The 23,976-nt window shown below is 39.7% G+C and overlaps 2 protein-coding genes across 2 annotated transcripts; both read right to left on the bottom strand.

The window, feature by feature from the left end:
- Nucleotides 1-4,120: 4,120 nt before the first annotated feature.
- On the bottom strand, nt 4,121-5,535 carry LOC307150595 (uncharacterized protein; the record flags this gene model as incomplete). The annotated part of the gene is made up of 4 exons (XM_079857943.1): nt 5,088-5,535; nt 4,583-4,736; nt 4,429-4,493; nt 4,121-4,225 (listed from the first exon to the last, which is right to left on the bottom strand). The coding sequence occupies exons 1-4, from the start codon at nt 5,118-5,120 to the stop codon at nt 4,121-4,123; spliced, it is 357 nt and encodes a 118-aa protein (XP_079714069.1). The 5' UTR covers nt 5,121-5,535.
- A 2,355-nt stretch (nt 5,536-7,890) lies between these two features.
- On the bottom strand, nt 7,891-20,712 carry LOC307150594 (serine/threonine-protein kinase pim-2-like; the record flags this gene model as incomplete). The annotated part of the gene is made up of 12 exons (XM_079857942.1): nt 20,537-20,712; nt 15,130-15,237; nt 13,707-13,814; nt 12,702-12,857; nt 10,590-10,781; nt 9,733-9,927; nt 9,447-9,541; nt 9,249-9,299; nt 8,628-9,006; nt 8,355-8,534; nt 8,001-8,147; nt 7,891-7,904 (listed from the first exon to the last, which is right to left on the bottom strand). The coding sequence occupies exons 1-12, from the start codon at nt 20,589-20,591 to the stop codon at nt 7,891-7,893; spliced, it is 1,680 nt and encodes a 559-aa protein (XP_079714068.1). The 5' UTR covers nt 20,592-20,712.
- Between the last annotated feature and the right edge of the window lie 3,264 nt (nt 20,713-23,976).

Here is a 23,976-nt window from a genome sequence, read left to right as displayed (position 1 = left end):
CAGACCTTTATGTAATCTGCCGTGAGTATGTGACTGGCAGATGCAACCACTAGTAATTTTAGTGGAATCCTTGGCTTTAATGTAAGCTTTCATTTCAGTTTGGACTCGCATATTTTTTCACAAGTCTGTTAAGAGTATTACTATTACACTTCTGAACAGTGATGACAATTCTTCTATAACACTGATTTGACTAAGTTTGATAGAGCAGTATTTCAACATAATATGCTGAACTGGTGCTAATCTTGTCTTGTACTTTAAATGACACAAAATGAAATGTCTATCAATAAAAACTTTCAAAATTGTACTTGCAAATAGTTTATTTCATAAATGCCATCGTAACAATTCAGTTAAAGAAATTTGTATTTTGTCATAACCTTTGCTACTTGTTACTTTTATTACCAAACAATTTTTTTGCCTCCAGGTGGCAGACATTAAAAAAGGTATTATATCTTTATATTAATAGTAAATTAAACTAATGAGCTCATTAAATGTTAAATGCTGTCATAACAATCTTAAAACCTGTTACAGCTTTTACTACTAAATTATCAACAACAACCCTTTAATATAAAAAGGTAATGAAATGGACTGCGAAGATCTCTCCACAAGTCCTGCAGTAACAAAGAAGTGGTAGATCCCATCCCCCCCCCCCCCCCGGAAGAAAATTTTACACATTTTAAAGATAAATTAATTTATTCAAATACAATGAGGCCTTCACAGGGCGGATGAGGCTGGCACTTCAGGATGTGTCATGGTTAGGTCCAGGTGTAGATCCACCATCTGATCTGGATACGGCCGGGCTCCACCTCACTTCAGGAAACGGAGAGACTGGTTGACACTTCAGCACTGCGTTGTCGTCGCGTCCAGGCGCTGGTCCTTCATCGGGTCTGGATACGGCCTGGATCCGGTGGACTGCGGTAAACCTCGGGTATAAACAGAGAGACTAATATTACCGTAGCGTAGACGCCATTCTTCTAATGATGTAACGAGTACAAATGTTCCCGGTTCTGGCTGACCTAATCTATGCAGCCTAACATTGAATTATAGAAGGCTATAATGTATTATGTGTATGCTAGGTCAAAGAGATGTGTCTTTAATCTAGCTTTGAACTGACAGAGTGTGTCTGCTTCCCGGACTATGTTAGGAAGACTGTTCCAAAGTTTTGGTGCTAAATAGGAAAAGGATCTACCGCCAGCAGTCGATTTTGAACCAGCTGTAGTTTGTTTATTAAGCGTGCAGGGCAACCACCCAGTAGAGCATTACAGTAATCTAGCCTTGAGGTCATGAACGCATGAACTAACTGTTCCGCATTTTTCATTAAGAGCATATGGCGTAATTTAGATATATTTTTAAGATGGAAAAATGCGGTTTTACAGATACTAGACACGTGACTTTCAAATGAAAGATTGGTATCAAAGAGCACACCCAGGTTCCTATCCAATGACGAAGACTTAACAGAGCAGCCATCAAGTGTTAGACAGTATTCTAGGTTATTACGTGAGGAAGTTTTTTGTCCAATAATTAGAATTTCTGTTTTTTCAGAATTTAGTAGTAGGAAATTACTAGTCATCCAAATTTTTATATCAGCTATGCATTCCGTTAACTTTGTGAATTGGTGTTACGTTATGTGTATTTGTCTTTGTGTCTTTATATGTTTTTCTTTGAGTTTCAGATTATCGCTGATTTGATAACAACCTGCCAGCGGTGTCCTTTGGTTATGTGTTCTATTTAGAATGTGGTGATGTAGTAGAGACCTGCTCTTTTGTTTTGGAACCTATTAATCCAATGTTTTTGATGAGCGCAGTTAGGTAAGCTTATTGTAGTTTATTTTATTTTATTTGTGGTAGGTTAATTATGTTGCTGTTTAATTTCGTTAGGTTGGGTTTTGTTTGTTATTTTGGGCCTTGGGTCTCTCTGACGAAAATACCACTTTATTCATTTATTTCTGTTGATTCATTTTTGTTGTTAACGAATTATACTTTGTTTATACTTTGTTTACTTTTATTTTTTTTGATCTGACGGCCTGTGGGAAGCTGGTCGTATTTGTTTATTGCGTCTCACCCCTAGCGGATGTAATAATTGGTAAGTTTCGTCTGGGCGTGAATACGCCATACTGAACTTGTGAATGATAAGACATCTCTTCATTTACTGCTACAAACTGATAACGGTCAGATAAGTTAAGTATGATTTAAACCATGCTAATGCAATTCCACTAATGCCAACATAATTTTCGAGTCTATTTAAAAGAATGTTGTGGTCAATAGTATCAAATGCAGCATTAAGATCGAGTAACACTAATAGCGAGATACAACCACGATCGGATGATAGGAGCAAATCATTTGTAACTAATGAGAGCTGTCTCAGTACTATGGTACGGTCTAAATCCGGCTACCGAGCCCACAGCCCTCTCCTCGGACAGCACGTCATATACGCATTTATTCTATCTGACTTATTTGTAAGTGTGAACTCGTGAAATCTCAATTCTCCAGCGGCAGTCATCTTTGTTGTAAACTAATTCAAATCAAGCGCTCTTTGATGACGTGGGTGATTACGTAACCGCAGATCATCTGTCCATCATCGATTAAAGCCCGCCCTGGCAATTTGATTGGCTCGGCCTTCTGGCAGCCGAGCATAATTACTCCTCAACGGATCGAGTCCAGACCGAACTTCCTGACCAAAAAATGTTGTGGGCGGGGTTCGGCTGGCACCCAGGCTAATAACTTACAGCAACTCCTCCCCCTTTGCCTTTCAGACGAGGTTCATGTTTATAACACTAATCTTGCGGGGTGGACTCATTTAAAGTAATGTAATCGTTTGGTTTTAGCCAGGTTTCTGTCAAACACAGCACATCTAGATTATAGTCTGTAATCATATCATTAACAATAGCCGCGTTTCCACTGTCGGGCCAGGGCCGGGCCGTGCTAGTGCGTGCCAGGGCCAGTCGCGTTTCCACTGTCACTTCCGGGGCTGGATCGGGGCTTACTCGAGGCCAACGGCCAGGATTTCTGGCCCGTCGAATACCTTGGGCCAAAGCGGGCCAGCTCGGGCTAGAGGAGTGGTTACCAACAGAGGAGGAGTTTACCAGCGCCGGATGATTCTGTCAGCATTAAAGACTTAAAAATAAAATAATTTAACTCACGTTCATGTTTGAATGCCTTCTGTTTGTGATGCAAAAGACTATGCGCGCTAACCGTTACCATAGTAAACATAGTAAACGCTTGAAGATACGCATATAAAAAAAAACATAGCGAACGCTTGAAGAAATCAGACCAACATTAAAGGCTATGACAGTCATGTTTTTATTTTATCTGTCATAGCCTACGTCTCGTCTCTTTAAACCGGACTATCATAAAATAAAGTAACTTTTTTTTCGGGAGCTTCCTCTGTTTCTCTGACTGAAATATCTGTATGGGAGTCGAGAGATTGCTAAAGCTCCTCAGGTCGTGGCATAAAGTTGTAGAAATTATCATTTTTTTCTAAATGTGATGTAAATATGATAAAGAAACAGACGCGACTGAAAAAGTAAGTGTGTCCTCTTTCTTTTGTGAAATAGACCTAATGGTAATTTATTTCTGAGTGACTAATGTGCAATTTTGACATAAATTAATTCATTATTATCAATGTATCACTTTTTATTGTAAATCTGTGGTAAAACATCGATGCATGGGTTTTTAATATTCAAGTAAACAAACAAAAAAAATGCTAGCAAACGGCCGCTTTTATCGTGTTTGTTTTCAACGCTGTTTCCAGTGATTTCTGATTAGTTTTCTGATAAAACTTCCATTTGTTGGTGAAAGGATAGGTTAGTGTGACGTTGTTCCAGAGAGGCGTGTTACGGGCGTGTTTTAGTGAAGCGCTGTGGAGCTTCTGGCCCGACAGTGGAAACGCAGGCCCGGTGCTATTGGCCCGAGGCTATTAGCCCGGCACGGCCCGTTTAAAGCCCTGGCCCGGCCCTGGCCCGACAGTGGAAACGCGGCTAATGAGTGCTTTTGAAGTAAGGGATGAATTTTGTGTGCATTTCTGAATTTTGTATGCATTTTGTATCCTAGGCGTGCATATGTGAATGAGTGTGTGCATTTATCTTTGAGACTCTTCAGCTCCATACAGCTCCCACGTAACGCAGCTAGTCCAGGTTGCTGTAGTTAGAGTCCCTTCGCACCAGGGGCATCAAGTGCTCTAGACGCTGGATGGTGGCCAGATCATCATGTCTCTCCATCTCAAACTTTGCCTGTTCATTACATAAACATATGGTTGGACATTTGAGATTGGTTCTTAAGTTTTTTCTCAATAGCAAAACTAGAAATACAATCTAGAAGTTAAGGCAATAAGCTTTTTATATGCTTTTTTTTTTAAACTGTAGATCATAGATCCTATACATGTACTATTTCAAAACACAATATTTAGTCCTGTACATTTAGAATATATATATACCTGTTCTTGTGTGGCCACAGGTGCAGTGATGGGCTCTTCTTTAGGATGGACCATATGAGGGCCACCTGTTACATGAGATACCAAGACAATTCAACCAGATCAAGACGATATAGAACCTAAAGCTGTACTGAAAGAAAACTAGTTTCAACATTACCAGTTGTGCGTGTTTGACTAGCTCTGGATCTCTCCAGAGAACAGAGTCTGATCTTGTATGTTCTCAAGGCAGCAAAGTCCTCCTGGAGTTTGACTGTGGACTCTTTTATGGCATCAAAGTTGGCCTGCACCCTCGTTAGTGTCTTCTCATATTCCTAAATTTAAATTTAAATTTAAATTTAGCATACATTTATGCTAGCACCATGCTATGCTATACACAAGAAAAAAATTGCAAATAATGGATGCTTAAGTATTTCTATTGACAATGAAAAAAAAAACAATCAACACAATTCTTCAAGATCTTCCGAGATGAAGATGAAGGCCTCATCCTAGTGCAGAAACAACAACTTTAAAACTCTTCCATTGACACCATGTACACACCTTTTTTATACTGTCGCTCTCTGTGTTGCTTTGGGGTCGCGACAGAACAGAGCCTGAATTCTGACACAGTCTCTATATGATGATATCTAGGTGAAAGAGGCTCTATGTGATGGGATTTATCTGACCTTGGTGACGTGGTCCAGGTGTAGATCCACCATCTGATCTGGATACGGCCGGAGTCCACCTCACTTCAGTAAACGGGGAGATTGGTTGACACTTCAGGACTGCGTTGTCACATCCAGGAGCTGGTCCTTCGTCAGATGATCTGGATACGGCCTGGATCCGGCGGACTGCGGTAAACCTCTGTATAAACAGAGAGACTAATATTAGCGTAGATGCCATTCTTCTTATGATGTAACAGGTACATCAGGATTTATGGGAAGTGTTCCCGGTTCCGGCTGACCTAATCTATATATAGATAGATATTTTCAAAACCACTAAGAAATACATTTTAAATATAATTCTTTTGAAGTTTTGGTGCTTAATTTAAAAATATATAGTATAAACGATAAATCACGTTTGAGATTTGTGCTGGCTACTGTATACAGGCCACCAGGGCACCATAAAGATTTTATCAAATAATTTGCGGACTTTCTATCAGAATTAATATTGACTGCAGATAAAGTACTAATTGTTGGTGATTTTAATATACACATCGATAATGAAAAAGATGCATTGGGATTGGCATTTAAAGACATTGTAAACTCTATTGAGTTAGACAACACGTGTCAGGACCTACTCATTGTCGTAATCATACTCTAGATCTAATATTATCACATGGAATAGATGTGGATGCCGTTGAAATTCTGCAGCAGAGCGATGACATCTCGGATCATTATCTAGTCTCGTGTAAACTTCATTTAGCCAAGGCTGCAAAGCCGTCTCCGTGTTTCAAATATGTTAGACCTATCACTTCTGCCACTAAAGATTGCTTTATCAATAATCTTCCTAATCAGTTTCATCATCTCAGCATCCCAGATAGCTTAGAAGAACTCGATATTGCAACAGAAACTTTTAACTCTCTCTTTTCCAGCACTTTGGACACAGTTGCTCCGTTGCGCTTAAAGAAGATTAAAGAAAATAGTCCAACGCCGTGGTACAGCGAGCACACTCGGGCCCTTAAGAGAGCAGCCAGAGAGATGGAGCGCAACTGGAAGAAAACAAAACTAGAGGTATTTCGGATTTCATGGAAAGAGAGCTCGATTGCATATAGAGAGGCTTTAAAAGCTGCTAGATCTGCTTATTTTTCAACCCTATTAGAAGAAAATAAACATAACCCTAGGTATTTATTTGAAACGGTGGCTAAACTAACGAAAAAGAAAGCTTCAAGCCCAGAAATTTCCAAGCAACACAGCAGTAATGACTTTATGAACTTCTTCACTTATAAGATTGATAATATCAGGGAGAAAATTATAACTATGCAACCGTCTACTACAGTATTGCATCAGGCAGTGCATTTTAGTCTCTCTGAGGAAAAATTTGATTCATTCGTTGCTATAGGAGAGGAAGAATTTACTAAACTTGTTAAATCATCTAAATCTACAACATGCATGTTAGACCCTGTACCGACTAAGCTACTGAACTGCTACAAACTGATACCGGTCAGATAAGTATGATTTAAACCATGCTAATGCAATTCCACTAATGCCAACATAATTTTCGAGTCTATTTAAAAGAATGTTGTGGTCAATAGTATCAAATGCAGCACTAAGATCGCGTAACACTAATAGAGAGACACAACCACGATCGGATGATAGGAGCAAATCATTTGTGACTCTAATGAGAGCTGTCTCAGTACTACGGTACGGTCTAAATCCTGACTGGAAATCCTCACAGATATAATTTCTTTCTAAAAAGGAACACAGTTGTGAAAACACTGCTTTTTCTAGTATCTTTGACAGAAAAGGTAGATTAGAGATCGGCCTGTAATTGACTAATTCTGTAGGATAATGTTGCGTTTTTTTAACAAGCGGTTTAATCATAGCCAGCTTAAATGTTTTTGGTACGTATCCTAGAGACAAAGATGAATTAATGATATTAAGAAGAGGATCTATGACCTCTGGAAGCATCTCCAATTGAGCTTTATGGTGCCCTGGTGGCCTGTATACAGTAGCCAGCACAAATGTTAAATGTGATTTATCATTTACACTAGATAAATAATTACATTTGTACCCTTGAATGGGTTTAGGAGTTTTTTGTATGTCCTAATTCGGGGAACAGATACAGTCTCTATATGATGATATCTAGGTGAAAGAGGCTCTATGTGATGGGATTTATCTGACCTTGGTGACGTGAGACAGCTAGCAGACGGTCGGTTTAGCCAGTCTGTCTGCTACGAATAGAATCGCCAATAGTTTTGGCGATTGGCACCTAAATGGAAAGGGCGCATAGCGTTGGAGGCCACACAGTCTTGTGTGTGTATTAATGAATTTTGTGTGCATTTCTGAATTTTGTATGCATTTGTTAATCTTCAGTGCTTTTTAAATTTTGTGTGTGCATTTGTGAATTTTGTGCGTATTTGTGTATTGCAACAACCGGTGAACGCAATAACCGGAAGACGCAGAACACTGCTTCGCGGCTACTTCCGGCGTTCTATTGTTTTGAGATAAAGGCCTATTCAAGAGATACAAATGCAATAAAATATAAACACGTTAAACAAAATAAACTTTCTTGCTCAGACGTGGACAGGCTGTGAGTTTCTGTCAGGTTGGTGTTGGACTTCTGGCTTCGGGTCAAGTCTCGAGCTCAGAGCTCTCAGCAAGTGTTTTTTCCTATCCAAAACAATGAGTATATAAGTCAACTCATGAATGTTTTTAAGAGCTATAACAGAATTGAATTCTGTTTGGTTTACTAATTCGTTTACTACAGGAATGCTGCTTTAAAACAATCTGTATAGTATCAAGCGCTATTTAAATGAAGGTGATTTGACTATAACAAGAACACTACAATGAACACAAATTAGAAAATCTCACTACAAATAATCCAAAATTTAAGACAAAAAATAATAATCCAACTCAGCCTGTTACACTTCCTCACACCTGAATCTGATGAAGTGTAACTCCACGCCTTCATTCTCAACTCTAGGTTTAGATAAAAATCAAACCATTCATGGTCTAACATCTGCTCTAAGCTGGGGCGTTTAGTTGGATCCCGGTCTAGACACTGTCTAATCAGATCCTTGCAGTCTGTACACATTTTAATAAGGAGAGAGTTGGTTAGTCATGACCATGTGACCTGGCATTTTTGAAAACAGCGATGGCTCTCACTATATGTTGAGCTATATATAAAATTCTGACACACTACAACCTTTAACTTTCTGTACAAATCGTTTGCTTTAAGCGTGTGTTTATCAATGTTATTATTCATTCACAATGTTATCATTATTCACTCACATTCGGTTAAGTTGGGGTTCTTAAATGTAACTTTGGCTTGTTTGATTTCCGTTACACTATTGAAAGGAAGACATTTGTTTGACAACTCGTACAGCAACACTCCTAGAGACCAGACGTTTGCTGGGACGGCGTGGAATCGAGTTTCTGTCCAGACTTCAGGTGCGCAGTATTCCAGAACTCCTGTAAGAAAGACATTTGCACATTGTTGAGTTTTTTTTTTAAAGCATCATCAAATAATTAGTAAGTCACTACCTTCACTCCCAAATTGCTCACCCCCGTATGTGTTGCTGTCGTAGCCTTCACTACTAAATAGCTGTCCGCAGCCAAAGTCTATCAGCTTGAGATCGTTGTTGTTTTCGTTAACCAGGAAATTCCCAGAATGAATGTCACTGTAGAAAACACCATGATCGATGCAGGCTTTCACTGCACACACAGCCTGCGTCATGATGTTCCATGAAAACGAGTCACACCAATGGCGTTGAGAAATTGTGTCCTTCAAGGTCTTGCAGGGTCTCGGATACTCCATAATGAGAGTGAATTCACTAGGATGTTCAAACCACTCGTACAGTTGGATGACGAAGGGGCTCATGGGTACTCGGCACATCATCAGCATCAGCGCCACTTCTGTAACGAGAGGTTCGGGATGCCCAGGCTAGAGAGAAGAAGCAGACAGAAGGTTAGCTGGGTAAAAATCTGAAGGAAACATCATTTTGAAATGTACTATTCTTTGATCTTTTTAGATGAGTTCAAAAGAGCCTTTTCAGCTCAAAGTTATTTGGTGCCTCTCGGCTTATTTGTTGATCACATTTATACCTAATGCTTCCTACGGGTGTATTAACTACAGTAATCTGCACTTAAACAACTCAATACACATTCAGGTTTTGGCCAACTTACAATTTTAAGGTAGTGTTTGTTCTTAACCTTGCTTATCCGCTTGATGGCAACCTGCACAAAAAAAAGACCCAGTTTCAATAACAGTAACAGTATTCATGCACCTGGCCTTGTACTAAGTATTAAACCATCTGTAAATTGTTATAAATGTGTTTTGATGCATGCAAGAGCTAAATGTTTGTACAATTCAGTAAGATGTACCTTTTTGCGATCAAATTTGCGTCTTCCCAGGAACACTCTGCCAAATCCTCCGGATCCAATCAACTTTTTCACGTTATAGAGAGACTCAAAGAACTCTGAAAAACAAACAGAAAAATATGAGACAATTATTAGCTTGCTAGATTCATTGTTTTATTTAAAAAATATCAGTGCTGGTCGAGCAGCAGTAAATGTGACCAGACATGTTAAAAACTTGACTCAGTTATGTATGAAATAGCAAAATCTCTATCTGTAGACTTTGCACTGCCCAGCCTTATTTCAGTCTCACCTATTGAGCGCTTGTTCCCTGAAGAAGCCTCCACGGCACCCTGAGCAGTTCGGCCAGTTGATGTCTCTGTTGGCTCAACAGGAACTTGACGCGGCAGCGGAGGACACAGAAACCCGTCGAGGCTGCCCAAACTAGACCAAGATGAAGATGAAATGATGCACGGAGAAGAATCTGTGGAAGCAGATCTGGAGCGGCCTGAGGATGGAATATTTCAGACATCAAAAACTGTTTTTGTTTTATTTATTTTTTATAATATTAATTATCAATGTCAGTGGTAACATCAAATTGTCACTTTGGTTTCACTTTATTTTGGTCCCTTTAAGACATTCTATGTCTATAAGTAACATTGCACCGACATGTCTACTAACTCTCATAAGAGTATTAGTAGAGTATTAGTAGACTGTTAGGGTTAGAATAAGTTTACATGTATTTGAAAAATTACTTATAGTCAGTAGAGTGTCTGTTGCTAGATCCATTGTTTTATTTAAAAAATGTCAGCGCTGGAAAAACACACTTTACAGTATACTAAAACACACTTTACTGAACATGAAGAGAAAATTGGCGCAGAGTCATGGTTCATTGAACATACACAATGTCTGATTCCCGGACCAATTATGCCTACTATAAATATACAAATATGTAAATATAACCACATTTAAAAAATAAAATATAGCACAGAAATGTATAAAATAGAAATAAAAATTAAAAGACTTCAATCTTTTGATTTCTGACCTGCTGCAAATCAGCTACAAGAAGTTACTTTACGTGATGTCAGAGGATCAGAATTATAGCCTAGTAGAAAAGTAGAAAATAACAGACGGCAGAAAAATCATGAAACAAAGGTAATAATGACTCACTGTCACCCAGATCACAACTGGAGGGCTCTGGCACAGGCGGCATTTCAGGATCGACAGGATCTGCATGCTGTGTTTTCTTAATCTTGGATGGACCAGGCACACACAGATCTTCACAGACCTGTCCTGGCAGGCACATCATCGTCTCATGATCCACAGGATTTGTGTACGGCGTTTGCTCCATCTTGGAGAGACCTGGCATAAAAGAACATGTGTTTTTATCTCAAAATATAAAAACTTATAAAATTATAATAAATTATATTAAAATTTTATAAATTATAAAAACCCAGAAGGGGACTTTCAACATCATATGGCCAACCCAATACTGCTTCATTCCAAAGAGGTTCAGTAGCACCTCAATGCAGTACACAAGATCCGGGGGGAGGAGTCGGATCTTGTATAAGGGGTGGAGATTGGTAGGTTTAGGGGTGGAGATGGGTAGGTTTAGGGGTGGGTTTAGGGATCAGGGGGTGGAGATTGGTTAAAGTGGGAGGAGTTGGATCTGGATCCGACTCCTCCCCGTGGATTTCATGTTCTGCATTGAGGACCATCTCAAGAGGTTTGGAAAATCGTTCACAAAAAATGTGTACGATTTCTCACATGTGTCAACATTACTCATCAATATGGAATAACCCTTATGTTAAGGTAGGGAAAAAGCCCTTGTTTTGGGAACAATGGTTTAGAAGTGGAATACGTACCCTAAATGATTTATTTAGTAATGATAAGCTTTTATCTTATAACAGTTTAAAAGAAAATTTTAATTTGGCAGGCCGGGATCATTTCTGGAAATATTTGCAGATTAGAAATTGTTTGGTGGCAAAGGTTTCCATGGGACAAGAAAAGAATGTTTTAGAAAAATTTTGTGAATTACCAAGACCCCTTCAAAAATCATCTCAATTTTATCAACTCAGTTTAAGGATTGGTGATAAGAACTGTGAAAACTTGAGATTGATTTGGCAAAGAGACATTAATATAGACAAGGACATCTGGGACAGAGTTTTGTCCTACAGTGGAAGGTACATAAGGGAAGCAAGAGGTAAATTTATATTATAAGGTATTACATAGGTATTATTATACGCCAGTTCGACTTTTTAGAATGGGTTGTTTGAATGATAATAAATGCTGGAAATGTAAACAAGAAACTGGCACATATATTCATGTTCTTTAGCAATGTTCTAAGATTCAACCTTTTTGGGAAATTGTGTTGAAATATCTTGGAGAATGTTTGGGATTTGACCTTCCATTTTCATCAAGGATTTGCCTTTTAGGAGATAAATCTGAGATTCCTCAGATTAAAAATAATGAGTTTTCCCTTGTTACTGTAGGTGTAATTACGGCAATACGATTGATACTTCGATTTTGGAAAGATATTCAATGTCCTTCATTAAAAATGTGGATTGAATTTATGATTGAGAATGTATCATATGAAAGAATGTTAGCTAAGGTGAACGGAAATCAAATAGATGTTGAGATGTGGGAGAACTTTATTCAGATGGTTGCCTCGAAGGATGACTGATACTGGACACATGATTGAGTTGAGACTTGTCTACACTGTTGTGCATTGAAATGTAAATTCTATAATTAGTATTATTATTTATTATTATTTTGTCTGTTTGTTTTGTATGAAGGTTTTTTTTTTTTTTGTCTTGTCTTGTTTTGGTATGTTTTATGTATTAAGAAAACCAATAAAAACTTCATTTATAAAAAAGAATGAACTTAGAATTGAACTGACATTTACCAACTTGCCTCTCCTCCTCTCCTCCTGTTGTGTGCAGGAGACAGACGTAATGAGACTTCGCTACATAAAAAGCTGCTCCCGACGAGCTGGATGGCGCCTTGCATGGCTGACACCGCCGTCAGTGTATGAATGAGTGAGTGAATGGGTGAACGTGAGGCTATAAGTAAAGCGCTTTGGTGGCCATAGGTCTGTGAAAGCGCTATATAATTGCAGTCTATTTACCAATTACCATAAATATATTTTTTTGTGTGTTTAATTTTTTTTTCTGCATATTTGAGCAGCCAACAGGAGTAGAGAAGGAAAAATGAAGACTAACACCAGAAACATCAGGCTGAAATGGCCATAAATCAGGGTGGTTATAATGACTGGAGACTCACAATCTGTGCTGGCTGGCGGCTCTACGCTGGATGTGTCTGGATGAACCTGTGATTCCTGTTCAGCCACAAAAGGATGCACTTTGTTTTCGGCTTGGGTGGACTTTGTCATAGCCTCCCATCCTCTCTTGAAGATGTTCTTCTCTTTTGCCTGTTTTTCTGCAAACAACAAATATTGATTAGAAACGTCTGTTTTATTAGCACAGATTACAGCTCAATGATTCACTAGTTCATGTTCCAAGAACACTAGAGAAATGAGCTAGTTGCATATGGCCACCATGTTGGATTTCCGATCTAGTGAGTTTGAGCAGGCACCAGTGCAGAGAGCCGGAGAAACCAGAGAATGATCTTTAATAGTTGTATAAAGAAAATGATACATCACTTAAAATAATACTAAAAAACACTTTACTGAACATGAAGAGAAAATTAGCGCAGAGTCATGGTGGATGAACATACATAATGTCTGATTCCTGGACCAATTATGCCTACTGTAAATATACAAATATGTAAATATAACCAAATTTAAAAAATAAAATACAGCACAGAAATGTATAAAATAGAAATAAAAATATCCATTTAAAGATTCTTAAAAGACTTCAATCTTTTGAAATATGCAAAATAAAAATATCCATTTAAAGATTCTTAAAAGACTTCAATCTTTTGGTTTCAATCTTCACTCATCTTAAAATGGTGTGATTTTCAGCAGTTTTGAAAGGATGACAACAAAGCTTGTCTCGTATTTATTGAAAATGTTCTTAGTTGTTTTGTTATGTCACACCATAAGACACATTTACAGTACAGATGTTTTTAAAAAAATTGACCAAGTTAGTGATGTTTCTCAAATATCAGACTTCACTATATAAATATGTTTTTTTGTGTGTTTAATTTTTTCTTTACTGCATATTTGAGCAGCCAACAGGAGTAGAGAAGGAAAAATGAAGACTAACACCAGAAACATCCGGCTGAAATGGCCATGAATCAGGGTGGTTATAATAACTGGAGACTCACCATCTGTGCCGGCTGGCGGCTCTACGCTGGATGTGGTTTTGGCTTGGGTGGACTTTCTCATACCCTTCCATCCTCTCTTGAAGATGTTCTTCTCTTTTGCCTGTTTTTCTGCAAACAACAAATAATGATTAGAAACGTCTGTTTTATTAGCACAGATTACAGCTCAATGATTCACTAGTTCATGTTCCAAGAACACTAGAGAAATGAGCTAGTTGCATATGGCCACCATGTTGGATTTCCGATCTAGCGAGTTTGAGCAGGCGCCAGTGCAGAGAGCCGGAGAAACCAGAGAATGATCTTTAATAATTGTATAAAGAAAATGATACATCGCTTAAAATAATACTAAAACACACTTTACTGAACATGAAGAGAAAATTGGCGCGGAGTCATGGTTCATTAAACATACATAATGTCTGATTCCTGGACCAATTATGCCTACTATAAATATCCAAATAAGTAAATATAACCAAATTTAAAAAATAAAATACAGCACAGAAATGTATAAAATAGAAATAAAAATATCCATTTAAAGATTCTTAAAAGACTTCAATCTTCACTCATCTTAAAATGGTGTGATTTTCAGCAGTTTTGAAAGGATGACAACAAAGCTTGTCTCGTATTTATTGAAAATGTTCTTAGTTGTTTTGTTATGTCACACCATAAGACACATTTACAGTACAGTTTAGTAAAAAGGTTTTTTTTTTTTAATTGACCAAGTTAGTGATGTTTCTCAAATATCAGACTTCACTATATAAATATGTTTTTTTGTGTGTTTAATTTTTCTTTACTGCATATTTGAGCAGCCAACAGGAGTAGAGAAGGAAAAATGAAGACTTATGGTGCGTTCAAGTCATCTCGTATAGATCGTATTTACGAGTTGAACGCACTTGAACGCCACCACAATGTCGTAAATACCAGTGGGGAGCTCGGGATTTTCTCTAAGCTCCGATCTTTACGAGTTGGGGGCGTGTCAGTGATTAACATGGCGGAATACACACTATGTAAAGGTATTTAGCTGGGATATTGTCAGGATTTTCTATTAACAGCTCAGTTAGCTAATCGCCAACACAGAATATGACAGTATTATAATATAACAATGCAACATGTAACGATGTGTTGGCAGTGGCTTCATAAATTAATTAAAAACATAAAAATACAAAGTACACCTGATGCACATTTCTTTGTTCTTCATTTTCTAGAACAAGAATTTAAGAACCTTACTGTATTTTTGTGTAATTAATTAAGAGAAAGTACTCCGCCATTTTGCTCCGACGAAAGTGACTTGAACGCACATGCCGTTATAAGCACGACTTCCCACCTCGTACGTACGAACTTCCAAGGAGGACTTGAACGCACCATAACACCAGAAACATCAGGCTGAAATGGCCATGAATCAGGGTGGTTATAATAACTGGAGACTCACCATCTGTGCCGGCTGGCGGCTCTACGCTGGATGTGGTTTTGGCTTGGATGGACTTTCTCAAAGCCTTCCATCCTCTCTCGAAGATGTTCTTCTCTTTTGCCTGTTTTTCTGCAAACAACAAATATTGATTAGAAACGTCTGTTTTATTAGCACAGATTACAGCTCAATGATTCACTAGTTCATGTTCCAAGAACACTAGAGAAATGAGCTAGTTGCATATGGCCACCATGTTGGGATTTCCGCTCTAACAAATTTGTGCAGATGCAAAAAATCTTTAAAAAATGTTGAAAGACAGCATAATTTTGTCTATTTAACTGAACATGACTTTAAAGTCCTGACTTGTATTATCTTAGAGCTATTTCTTTGTTGTGTCACAGTTTGAGTCACAGTTTTTCCTGGCAGATTAAAGGATATTTTGCGATTGTAACTTTAGGCTCGCGCTCGGTCCCAAAGTCCGGCATCCGACCAGCGCGGAAGGTCTCTTCGTGTTACTGTCTTTTCTCAAGGCAAATTTCTCATTTGTAATTTCTCGTTATTTCATCTGACTCCATAAATGAAAAGGTTTCAATGATGTCTGTGCATCATTAAATGTGAGTGAATGTTTGACTATTCCTTTTAACTCTTTAATGAAAATAATGTCAAAGTCAGTCAGAATAATCAAATGTAACAATTTATTATGTCAGATAAATGTATCATGCCAACTTCATAATCAATTCAAAGATAATCAATACAAAACATCAAATGCTCTGGAATAAAGAGAAGAGATGCGAACCCAACGTTATACATGAAGCTTTACTCTTCAGGCTAATCTGAAGTACAGAAAGGCCCCGAACCCTTTGCTACATTCCATATAAAGACAGAACCTCTTTCACATGGAAACATGTGCTAACAATGGAAATTTGCATTCAGAGGTTACACTTTTTGGGGGTAGGAGACCATTTGCCAGGAGACCACATTTCTTTGTGTGCCAGTAATCCCTAAACTCTTAAAAACCTTATTACCTTTTGTTTTACTTATTTGGAAATGAGGCATTTGTACCAGTCACACTTATGACATTTCAAATGATACTAAATATGTAGGCCTATAATACTCGATGATAATCATTCACATTTAACTATATATTTTCTTGGGTGAATTCAGGTGATTGAGTATGAGAGAGAGGGGGTGACGGATGAGGGAATGAAATGTAGATTAGGATGCCTCGGAGGTGAGACTTTAAATGGTGAGTTCAAATGGTAATTTCCAGCAAAATCCTATCAAAACAATTGTTTCTAAATCAATAAACTCGTTTTTAAATCAATATTTTGTGTCAAATTATTTATTTATTTTGCAGGTAGCTATGTAACGTTAATAAGCGGGATAATGTATAGCGAGGCGGTTGTTATGGCGAATAACAACCCCTTCAGGCCGATTCAGGCGAATAACAACCCCTTCAGGCGAATAACAACACCTTCAGGCGAATAACAACCCCTTCAGGCTGATTTAGGCGAATAACAACCCCTTCAGGCCGATTCAGGCGAATAACAACCCCTTCAGGCCGATTCAGGCGAATAACAACCCCTTCAGGCCGATTCAGGCGAATAACAACCCCTTCAGGCGAATAACAACCCCTTCAGGCTGATTCAGGCGAATAACAACCCCTTCAGGCTGATTTAGGCGAATAACAACCCCTTCAGGCTGATTTAGGCGAATAACAACCCCTTCAGGCGAATAACAACCCCTTGAGGCTGGCAAATAACAACCCCTTCAGGCTGATTCAGGCGAAAAACAACCCCTTCAGGCTGATTTAGGCGAATAACAACCCCTTCAGGCAAATAACAACCCCTTCAGGCGAATAACAACCCCTTCAGGCGAATAACAACCCCTTCAGGTTGATTTAGGCGAATAACAACCCCTTCAGGCTGATTTAGGTGAATAACAACCCCTTCAGGCTGATTTAGGCGAATAACAACCCCTTGAGGCTGATTCAGGCGAATAACAACCCCTTGAGGCTGATTCAGGCGAATAACAACCCCTTCAGGCTGATTCAGGCGAATAACAACCCCTTCAGGCTGATTTAGGCGAATAACAACCCCTTCAGGCTGATTTAGGCGAATAACAACCCCTTCAGGCTGATTCAGGCGAATAACAACCCCTTGAGGCTGATTCAGGCGAATAACAACCCCTTCAGGCTGATTCAGGCGAATAACAACCCCTTCAGGCTGATTTAGGCGAATAACAACCCCTTCAGGCCGATTCAGGCGAATAACAACCCCTTCAGGCGAATAACAACCCCTTCAGGCTGATTCAGGCGAATAACAACCCCTTCAGGCTGATTTAGGCGAATAACAACCCCTTCAGGCTGATTCAGGCGAAAAACAACCCCTTCAGGCTGATTTAGGCGAATAACAACCCCTTCAGGCAAATAACAACCCCTTCAGGCGAATAACAACCCCTTCAGGCGAATAACAACCCCTTCAGGTTGATTTAGGCGAATAACAACCCCTTCAGGCTGATTTAGGTGAATAACAACCCCTTCAGGCTGATTTAGGCGAATAACAACCCCTTGAGGCTGATTCAGGCGAATAACAACCCCTTGAGGCTGATTCAGGCGAATAACAACCCCTTCAGGCTGATTCAGGCGAATAACAACCCCTTCAGGCTGATTTAGGCGAATAACAACCCCTTCAGGCTGATTTAGGCGAATAACAACCCCTTCAGGCTGATTCAGGCGAATAACAACCCCTTGAGGCTGATTCAGGCGAATAACAACCCCTTCAGGCTGATTCAGGCGAATAACAACCCCTTCAGGCTGATTTAGGCGAATAACAACCCCTTCAGGCCGATTCAGGCGAATAACAACCCCTTCAGGCTGATTCAGGCGAATAACAACCCCTTCAGGCTGATTCAGGCGAATAACAACCCCTTCAGGCAAATAACAACCCCTTCAGGCGAATAACAACCCCTTCAGGCGAATAACAACCCCTTCAGGTTGATTTAGGCGAATAACAACCCCTTCAGGCCGATTCAGGCGAATAACAACCCCTTCAGGCCGATTCAGGCGAATAACAACCCCTTCAGGCCGATTCAGGCGAATAACAACCCCTTCAGGCGAATAACAACACCTTCAGGCGAATAACAACCCCTTCAGGCTGATTTAGGCGAATAACAACCCCTTCAGGCTGATTTAGGCGAATAACAACCCCTTCAGGCGAATAACAACCCCTTGAGGCTGATTCAGGCAAATAACAACCCCTTCAGGCTGATTCAGGCGAATAACAACCCCTTCAGGCTGATTTAGGCGAATAACAACCCCTTCAGGCTGATTCAGGCGAATAACAACCCCTTCAGGCTGATTCAGGCGAATAACAACCCCTTCAGGCTGATTCAGGCGAATAACAACCCCTTCAGGCTGATTCAGGCGAATAACAACCCCTTCAGGCCGATTCAGGCGAATAACAACCCCTTCAGGCCGATTCAGGCGAATAACAACCCCTTGAGGCTGATTCAGGCGAATAACAACCCCTTCAGGCTGATTTAGGCGAATAACAACCCCTTCAGGCTGATTCAGGCGAATAACAACCCCTTCAGGCTGATTCAGGCGAATAACAACCCCTTCAGGCTGATTCAGGCGAATAACAACCCCTTCAGGCTGATTCAGGCGAATAACAACCCCTTCAGGCTGATTCAGGCGAATAACAACCCCTTCAGGCTGATTCAGGCGAATAACAACCCCTTCAGGCTGATTCAGGCGAATAACAACCCCTTCAGGCTGATTCAGGCGAATAACAACCCCTTCAGGCCGATTCAGGCGAATAACAACCCCTTCAGGCCGATTCAGGCGAATAACAACCCCTTGAGGCTGATTCAGGCGAATAACAACCCCTTCAGGCCGATTTAGGCGAATAACAACCCCTTCAGGCTGATTTAGGCGAATAACAACCCCTTCAGGCTGATTCAGGCGAATAACAACCCCTTCAGGCTGATTTAGGCGAATAACAACCCCTTCAGGCTGATTTAGGCGAATAACAACCCCTTCAGGCTGATTCAGGCGAATAACAACCCCTTCAGGCTGATTCAGGCGAATAACAACCCCTTCAGGCTGATTTAGGCGAATAACAACCCCTTCAGGCGAATAACAACCCCTTCAGGCTGATTTAGGCGAATAACAACCCCTTCAGGCTGATTCAGGCAAATAACAACCCCTTCAGGCTGATTTAGGCGAATAACAACCCCTTCAGGCTGATTCAGGCGAATAACAACCCCTTCAGGCTGATTCAGGCGAATAACAACCCCTTCAGGCTGATTTAGGCGAATAACAACCCCTTCAGGCGAATAACAACCCCTTCAGGCTGATTTAGGCGAATAACAACCCCTTCAGGCTGATTCAGGCAAATAACAACCCCTTCAGGCTGATTTAGGCGAATAACAACCCCTTGAGGCTGATTCAGGCGAATAACAACCCCTTCAGGTTGATTTAGGCGAATAACAACCCCTTCAGGCTGATTCAGGCGAATAACAACCCCTTCAGGTTGATTCAGGCGAATAACAACCCCTTCAGGTTGATTTAGGCGAATAACAACCCCTTCAGGCTGATTTAGGCGAATAACAACCCCTTCAGGCTGATTCAGGCGAATAACAACCCCTTGAGGCTGATTCAGGCGAATAACAACCCCTTCAGGTTGATTTAGGCGAATAACAACCCCTTCAGGCTGATTCAGGCGAATAACAACCCCTTCAGGTTGATTCAGGCGAATAACAACCCCTTCAGGTTGATTCAGGCGAATAACAACCCCTTCAGGCTGATTTAGGCGAATAACAACCCCTTCAGGCTGATTCAGGCGAATAACAACCCCTTCAGGCTGATTCAGGCGAATAACAACCCCTTCAGGTTGATTTAGGCGAATAACAACCCCTTCAGGTTGATTTAGGCGAATAACAACCCCTTTAGGCTGATTCAGGCGAATAACAACCCCTTCAGGCTGATTCAGGCGAATAACAACCCCTTCAGGCTGATTCAGGCGAATAACAACCCCTTCAGGCTGATTCAGGCGAATAACAACCCCTTCAGGTTGATTTAAGTTAGGCGAATAACAACCCCTTTAGGCTGATTCAGGCAAATAACAACCCCTTCAGGCGAATAACAACCCCTTCACGCTGATTTAGGCGAATAACAACCCCTTCAGGTTGATTTAGGCGAATAACAACCCCTTTAGGCTGATTCAGGCAAATAATAACAACCCCTTCAGGCGAATAACAACCCCTTCACGCTGATTCAGACGAATAACAACCCCTTCAGGCCGCTTGGCGTCAGAGTCCCGTTCAGCCTGTCGGGGTTGTTATTCGCTATAACAACCGCCTCGCTATACATTACCCCGGCCTTACTTAAGTATGTGTCAGTTCTGAATGATGTGTATTAGCTCAGTACCTGTTGGGTGGTCCTTCAAAGGGACTCTCCGGTCCAGTGGGCAGTTTGCTGACATGATGTCAGATCTGCCCAGTTGTTTACAGTTGTAGACTGCGTTTATACTCTTCGTCCGCTAGTGACTCTACTGAACTAACGTTACTGTTCTGATCACCTGAACTGAAGATTCCGTCAAAGTAACTCAATTTATATTGTATATATATTAAATGAAACCGTATTCTGTCAGATTCTGAATCTCAGCGAGCTGTGTAGACTCCATTTGACTGATTCTGATAATCGCTGCTGACCTGAACAACTCAGTGACGTCATAAGGAACTCGCGCTGCCTGTGACGCCACAGCTGCTGCTTTTCTGGAAAAAATAAATAAATGTAATAATTTACTCGCCCTCATATAGTTCCAAACCAAACCTGTAAGACTTTCAATCATCTTCGGAAAAGAAATTAAGATATTTTAAACTAAATCTGAAGAGCTCCGGACGCCACGTGACCTATTCTGTTTACACCGCCATTTTGGCAGTAAAGAGGCCGTACAAGACGAGCGTGAACGGATGACGGCAGCATGAGTTTTAAGGCAACAGAGTTCACTGCGCACTTTAATTAAAAAGATATAGACCTGTACATAGCAAAACTTAATAGGTTAAACATAACAGATCCCTATAATGCCCCCGGGGTGCTTTGCATGTGTATTAATAAAGGAACTTATAGCTTTCCTGAACTGCAGTATCCTGATATAACGTTATATAACTAACGTTACTTCATTAACTTTCCCTCGTCCTATTCCGGAGACTCTTTAAAGGCCTACAAAAGCCTGGAGGGTACAAATGGACGCAATCAAACGTTGTTATCAATATTAAATTTTGGAGTATACCAGCTTAAACCAGTCGTCATTGGAAAGGCAAGTAAACTGTGTTGTTATCGACGCTAACTTAACGTTAGCTGTCCTTGTTCCAATCATAAACCGGTGGGACAATGTATCTGATATATATATATAAACTGATATAGTTTACACATTATCCCACCGGTCACAACTGACTGAACATAAAACACATTTTTTCACACACTTTCCATAAGCATTTAAAATGCTTTTAAATGCTTTCCTCCACCTGTTCTGGAATCCAGGCGCACAGCAGCTGTCCACCATGTTTTGAATTATTATTCGACCCGACCGCTATCGATAACGCAAAAGCCGCTCTGGCGCTCTCCTGGTTGACTGCCAAAATGGCGGAGTTTAGATTGCATGACGTCAGCCTCCGGAGCTCTTGAGAGATTCACCCGAATTCTGAAGTCGAAATATTTCGACTTTAATCTCAAAATATTTCGACTTTAATCTTCTCGAAATATTTCGACTTTATTTATATAACATCTTTAGTTCCTCTAAAGCTCTCAAATCAGTTTATTATAACAGTAAACACTCTTTTCATGTAGTTGTCATGTTATATTGTGTCATGTTTATCAAATTAAAACTGCTTAAAAAACGTAGACTCCACTTCATTGATAGTAGCTTATGTTGAACTTTATTCTTGTTCAAACAGATGCTGTATGAAGCAGTACATAAAATATTGAATGTAAATGTCTCTGAAACATCTGCGTATTATTTTGGCAAATATTGCATTTATTTCACTTCAGCTGTGGTTAAGTATGCAAACACCACGTGAGCGGTCACTATAGGAACCAGAAAGTGTCCGACTTCACGTCTCCGTTTGCAGCTCCTCCCCGCCTGCACGCGACTACTCTCGCCGATCGGGTGCATCCAGCCGCAGCCGATGTCGAACACACCTTTTGTGTGAGAGCACTTCTCTGGACTACAACTCTTTTCTTTTTTTTGCTGAACTTACACATAATTACAAGCTCAGGGAAGTGAAGCAAGGTTGTATCACTTACAGTGAACAAACAATGATACGAAGAGAAAAAAAATAAAAATAATAATAATACATAAATATCCTGGATTTGCATACAGCACAATATGTAATTATACATAAAAAAGAAAAAAAGAAAAGCATAACAACAAGGTTAAGTCATATCTTTGAATAAATCATCATAATGCATCAACAATTTTGCACTTTTTTTGTTATTTATAAGTCTAAGGGCTCTGGACTACAACTCTTCGCTGCTTTCGACGCGTTTGAAACGTCACCACCACTAGCACACGGACACTAGCTCACGGATCCCGCTAAACATGGCTGTGTCTTTGGTGCACTTCACCGCCTTCTTTCAGGGAGAGGACAAAATCGTTGAGGTTGGCGAAAACCACGGATAAGTCAACTTTATGGGGTGACGTCACATAGGCGACATGTAGTCTTTCTCGTTATGTCTTTTCCACAACTGCTAGCCGAAGAATCATACCATATACTGTCAAACTCGTAACATGAAAAATTATATAAAAAATTCAGACAACATATGTTCACATTCATGGCACAATTCAAATGGGACCAGAAAATAATTATTTTCTCCCATTCACTTGCATTGACGATTTTTCAACCTAGAGGTCCACTTGGGGTTTTACGGATGGGCGGGACTTGTTATAGAGTAACAAAATATTGACATATTTTTTAACATTACATTAAACATTGAATATTTATAAAATGGTTGTGTTAAGAACACATTCCTGTAACCTTCCTATAACGCTTCTTTAAGTTAACCAAAATAAATAAAATGTCAGTGAAAGTAAAAATTGCACATTTAAATGACACTACCTTGCGTTTGTGGCAAAACTTGCTCTCATCGATGTGAACAAGGACATTAACTCCACCAACTTTCTGTCTCTTTTTTTCCCGGTGCTTCTCCAGGCTTTGTACACAAATCCTTCTGAGTTTCTTTGACATCATGGAAAGTGTTGCTGTGCTCTTTGCAATGCCTTCTTGAAGCATGTCTACTTGCCGTAGATGTAAACCCTGAGCAAATCTACAAAGATTAACAAAAATTATTATCATTTAATAAGAACACTGCATTTTCACACAAAGAGAATGTGTGCTTTATCAACCTGCAGGCCACAAAGCATAATTTGTACCTAGTATCCTGTATTTTGAACACTATTTTTTTTTTTTTTTTTTTTACTAAGCATAACAAAACATAAACATATTAATACATTGTGTCATACATAGTTGACTAAACAGTACAACATACTGTAGTGCTGTACAAAGTGCAAACATCTATAATCACCACCATAATCTTCTGTTAGATGTTTTATAAGACATCCTAAAATACTAATTCAAAGTATGGTCTAAATATAGTCAACTTGATATAATTTTTAAAAGAGTTTGTTTTTAAGTTTTTGGGTTACTGTAAGATATCTGGCAAAGTATGGTGGGGTATATTACAGGAAATGCTTTTGCAATAGGATATGCTATAGATTGACCATCATATTTTTTTATGTCACCATAAACTATGATAACGTGCTGTAATGCAGTTGCGCCCTATGGACTCAAAATACACCATACAAATAG

This window comes from Squalius cephalus, assembly GCF_949319135.1.
Source record: "Squalius cephalus genome assembly, chromosome: 22".
Taxonomy (NCBI): Eukaryota; Metazoa; Chordata; class Actinopteri; order Cypriniformes; family Leuciscidae; genus Squalius; species Squalius cephalus.
The sequence above is the reverse complement of the archived record's forward strand: the minus strand, read 5'-3'. Positions and strand labels throughout refer to the sequence as shown.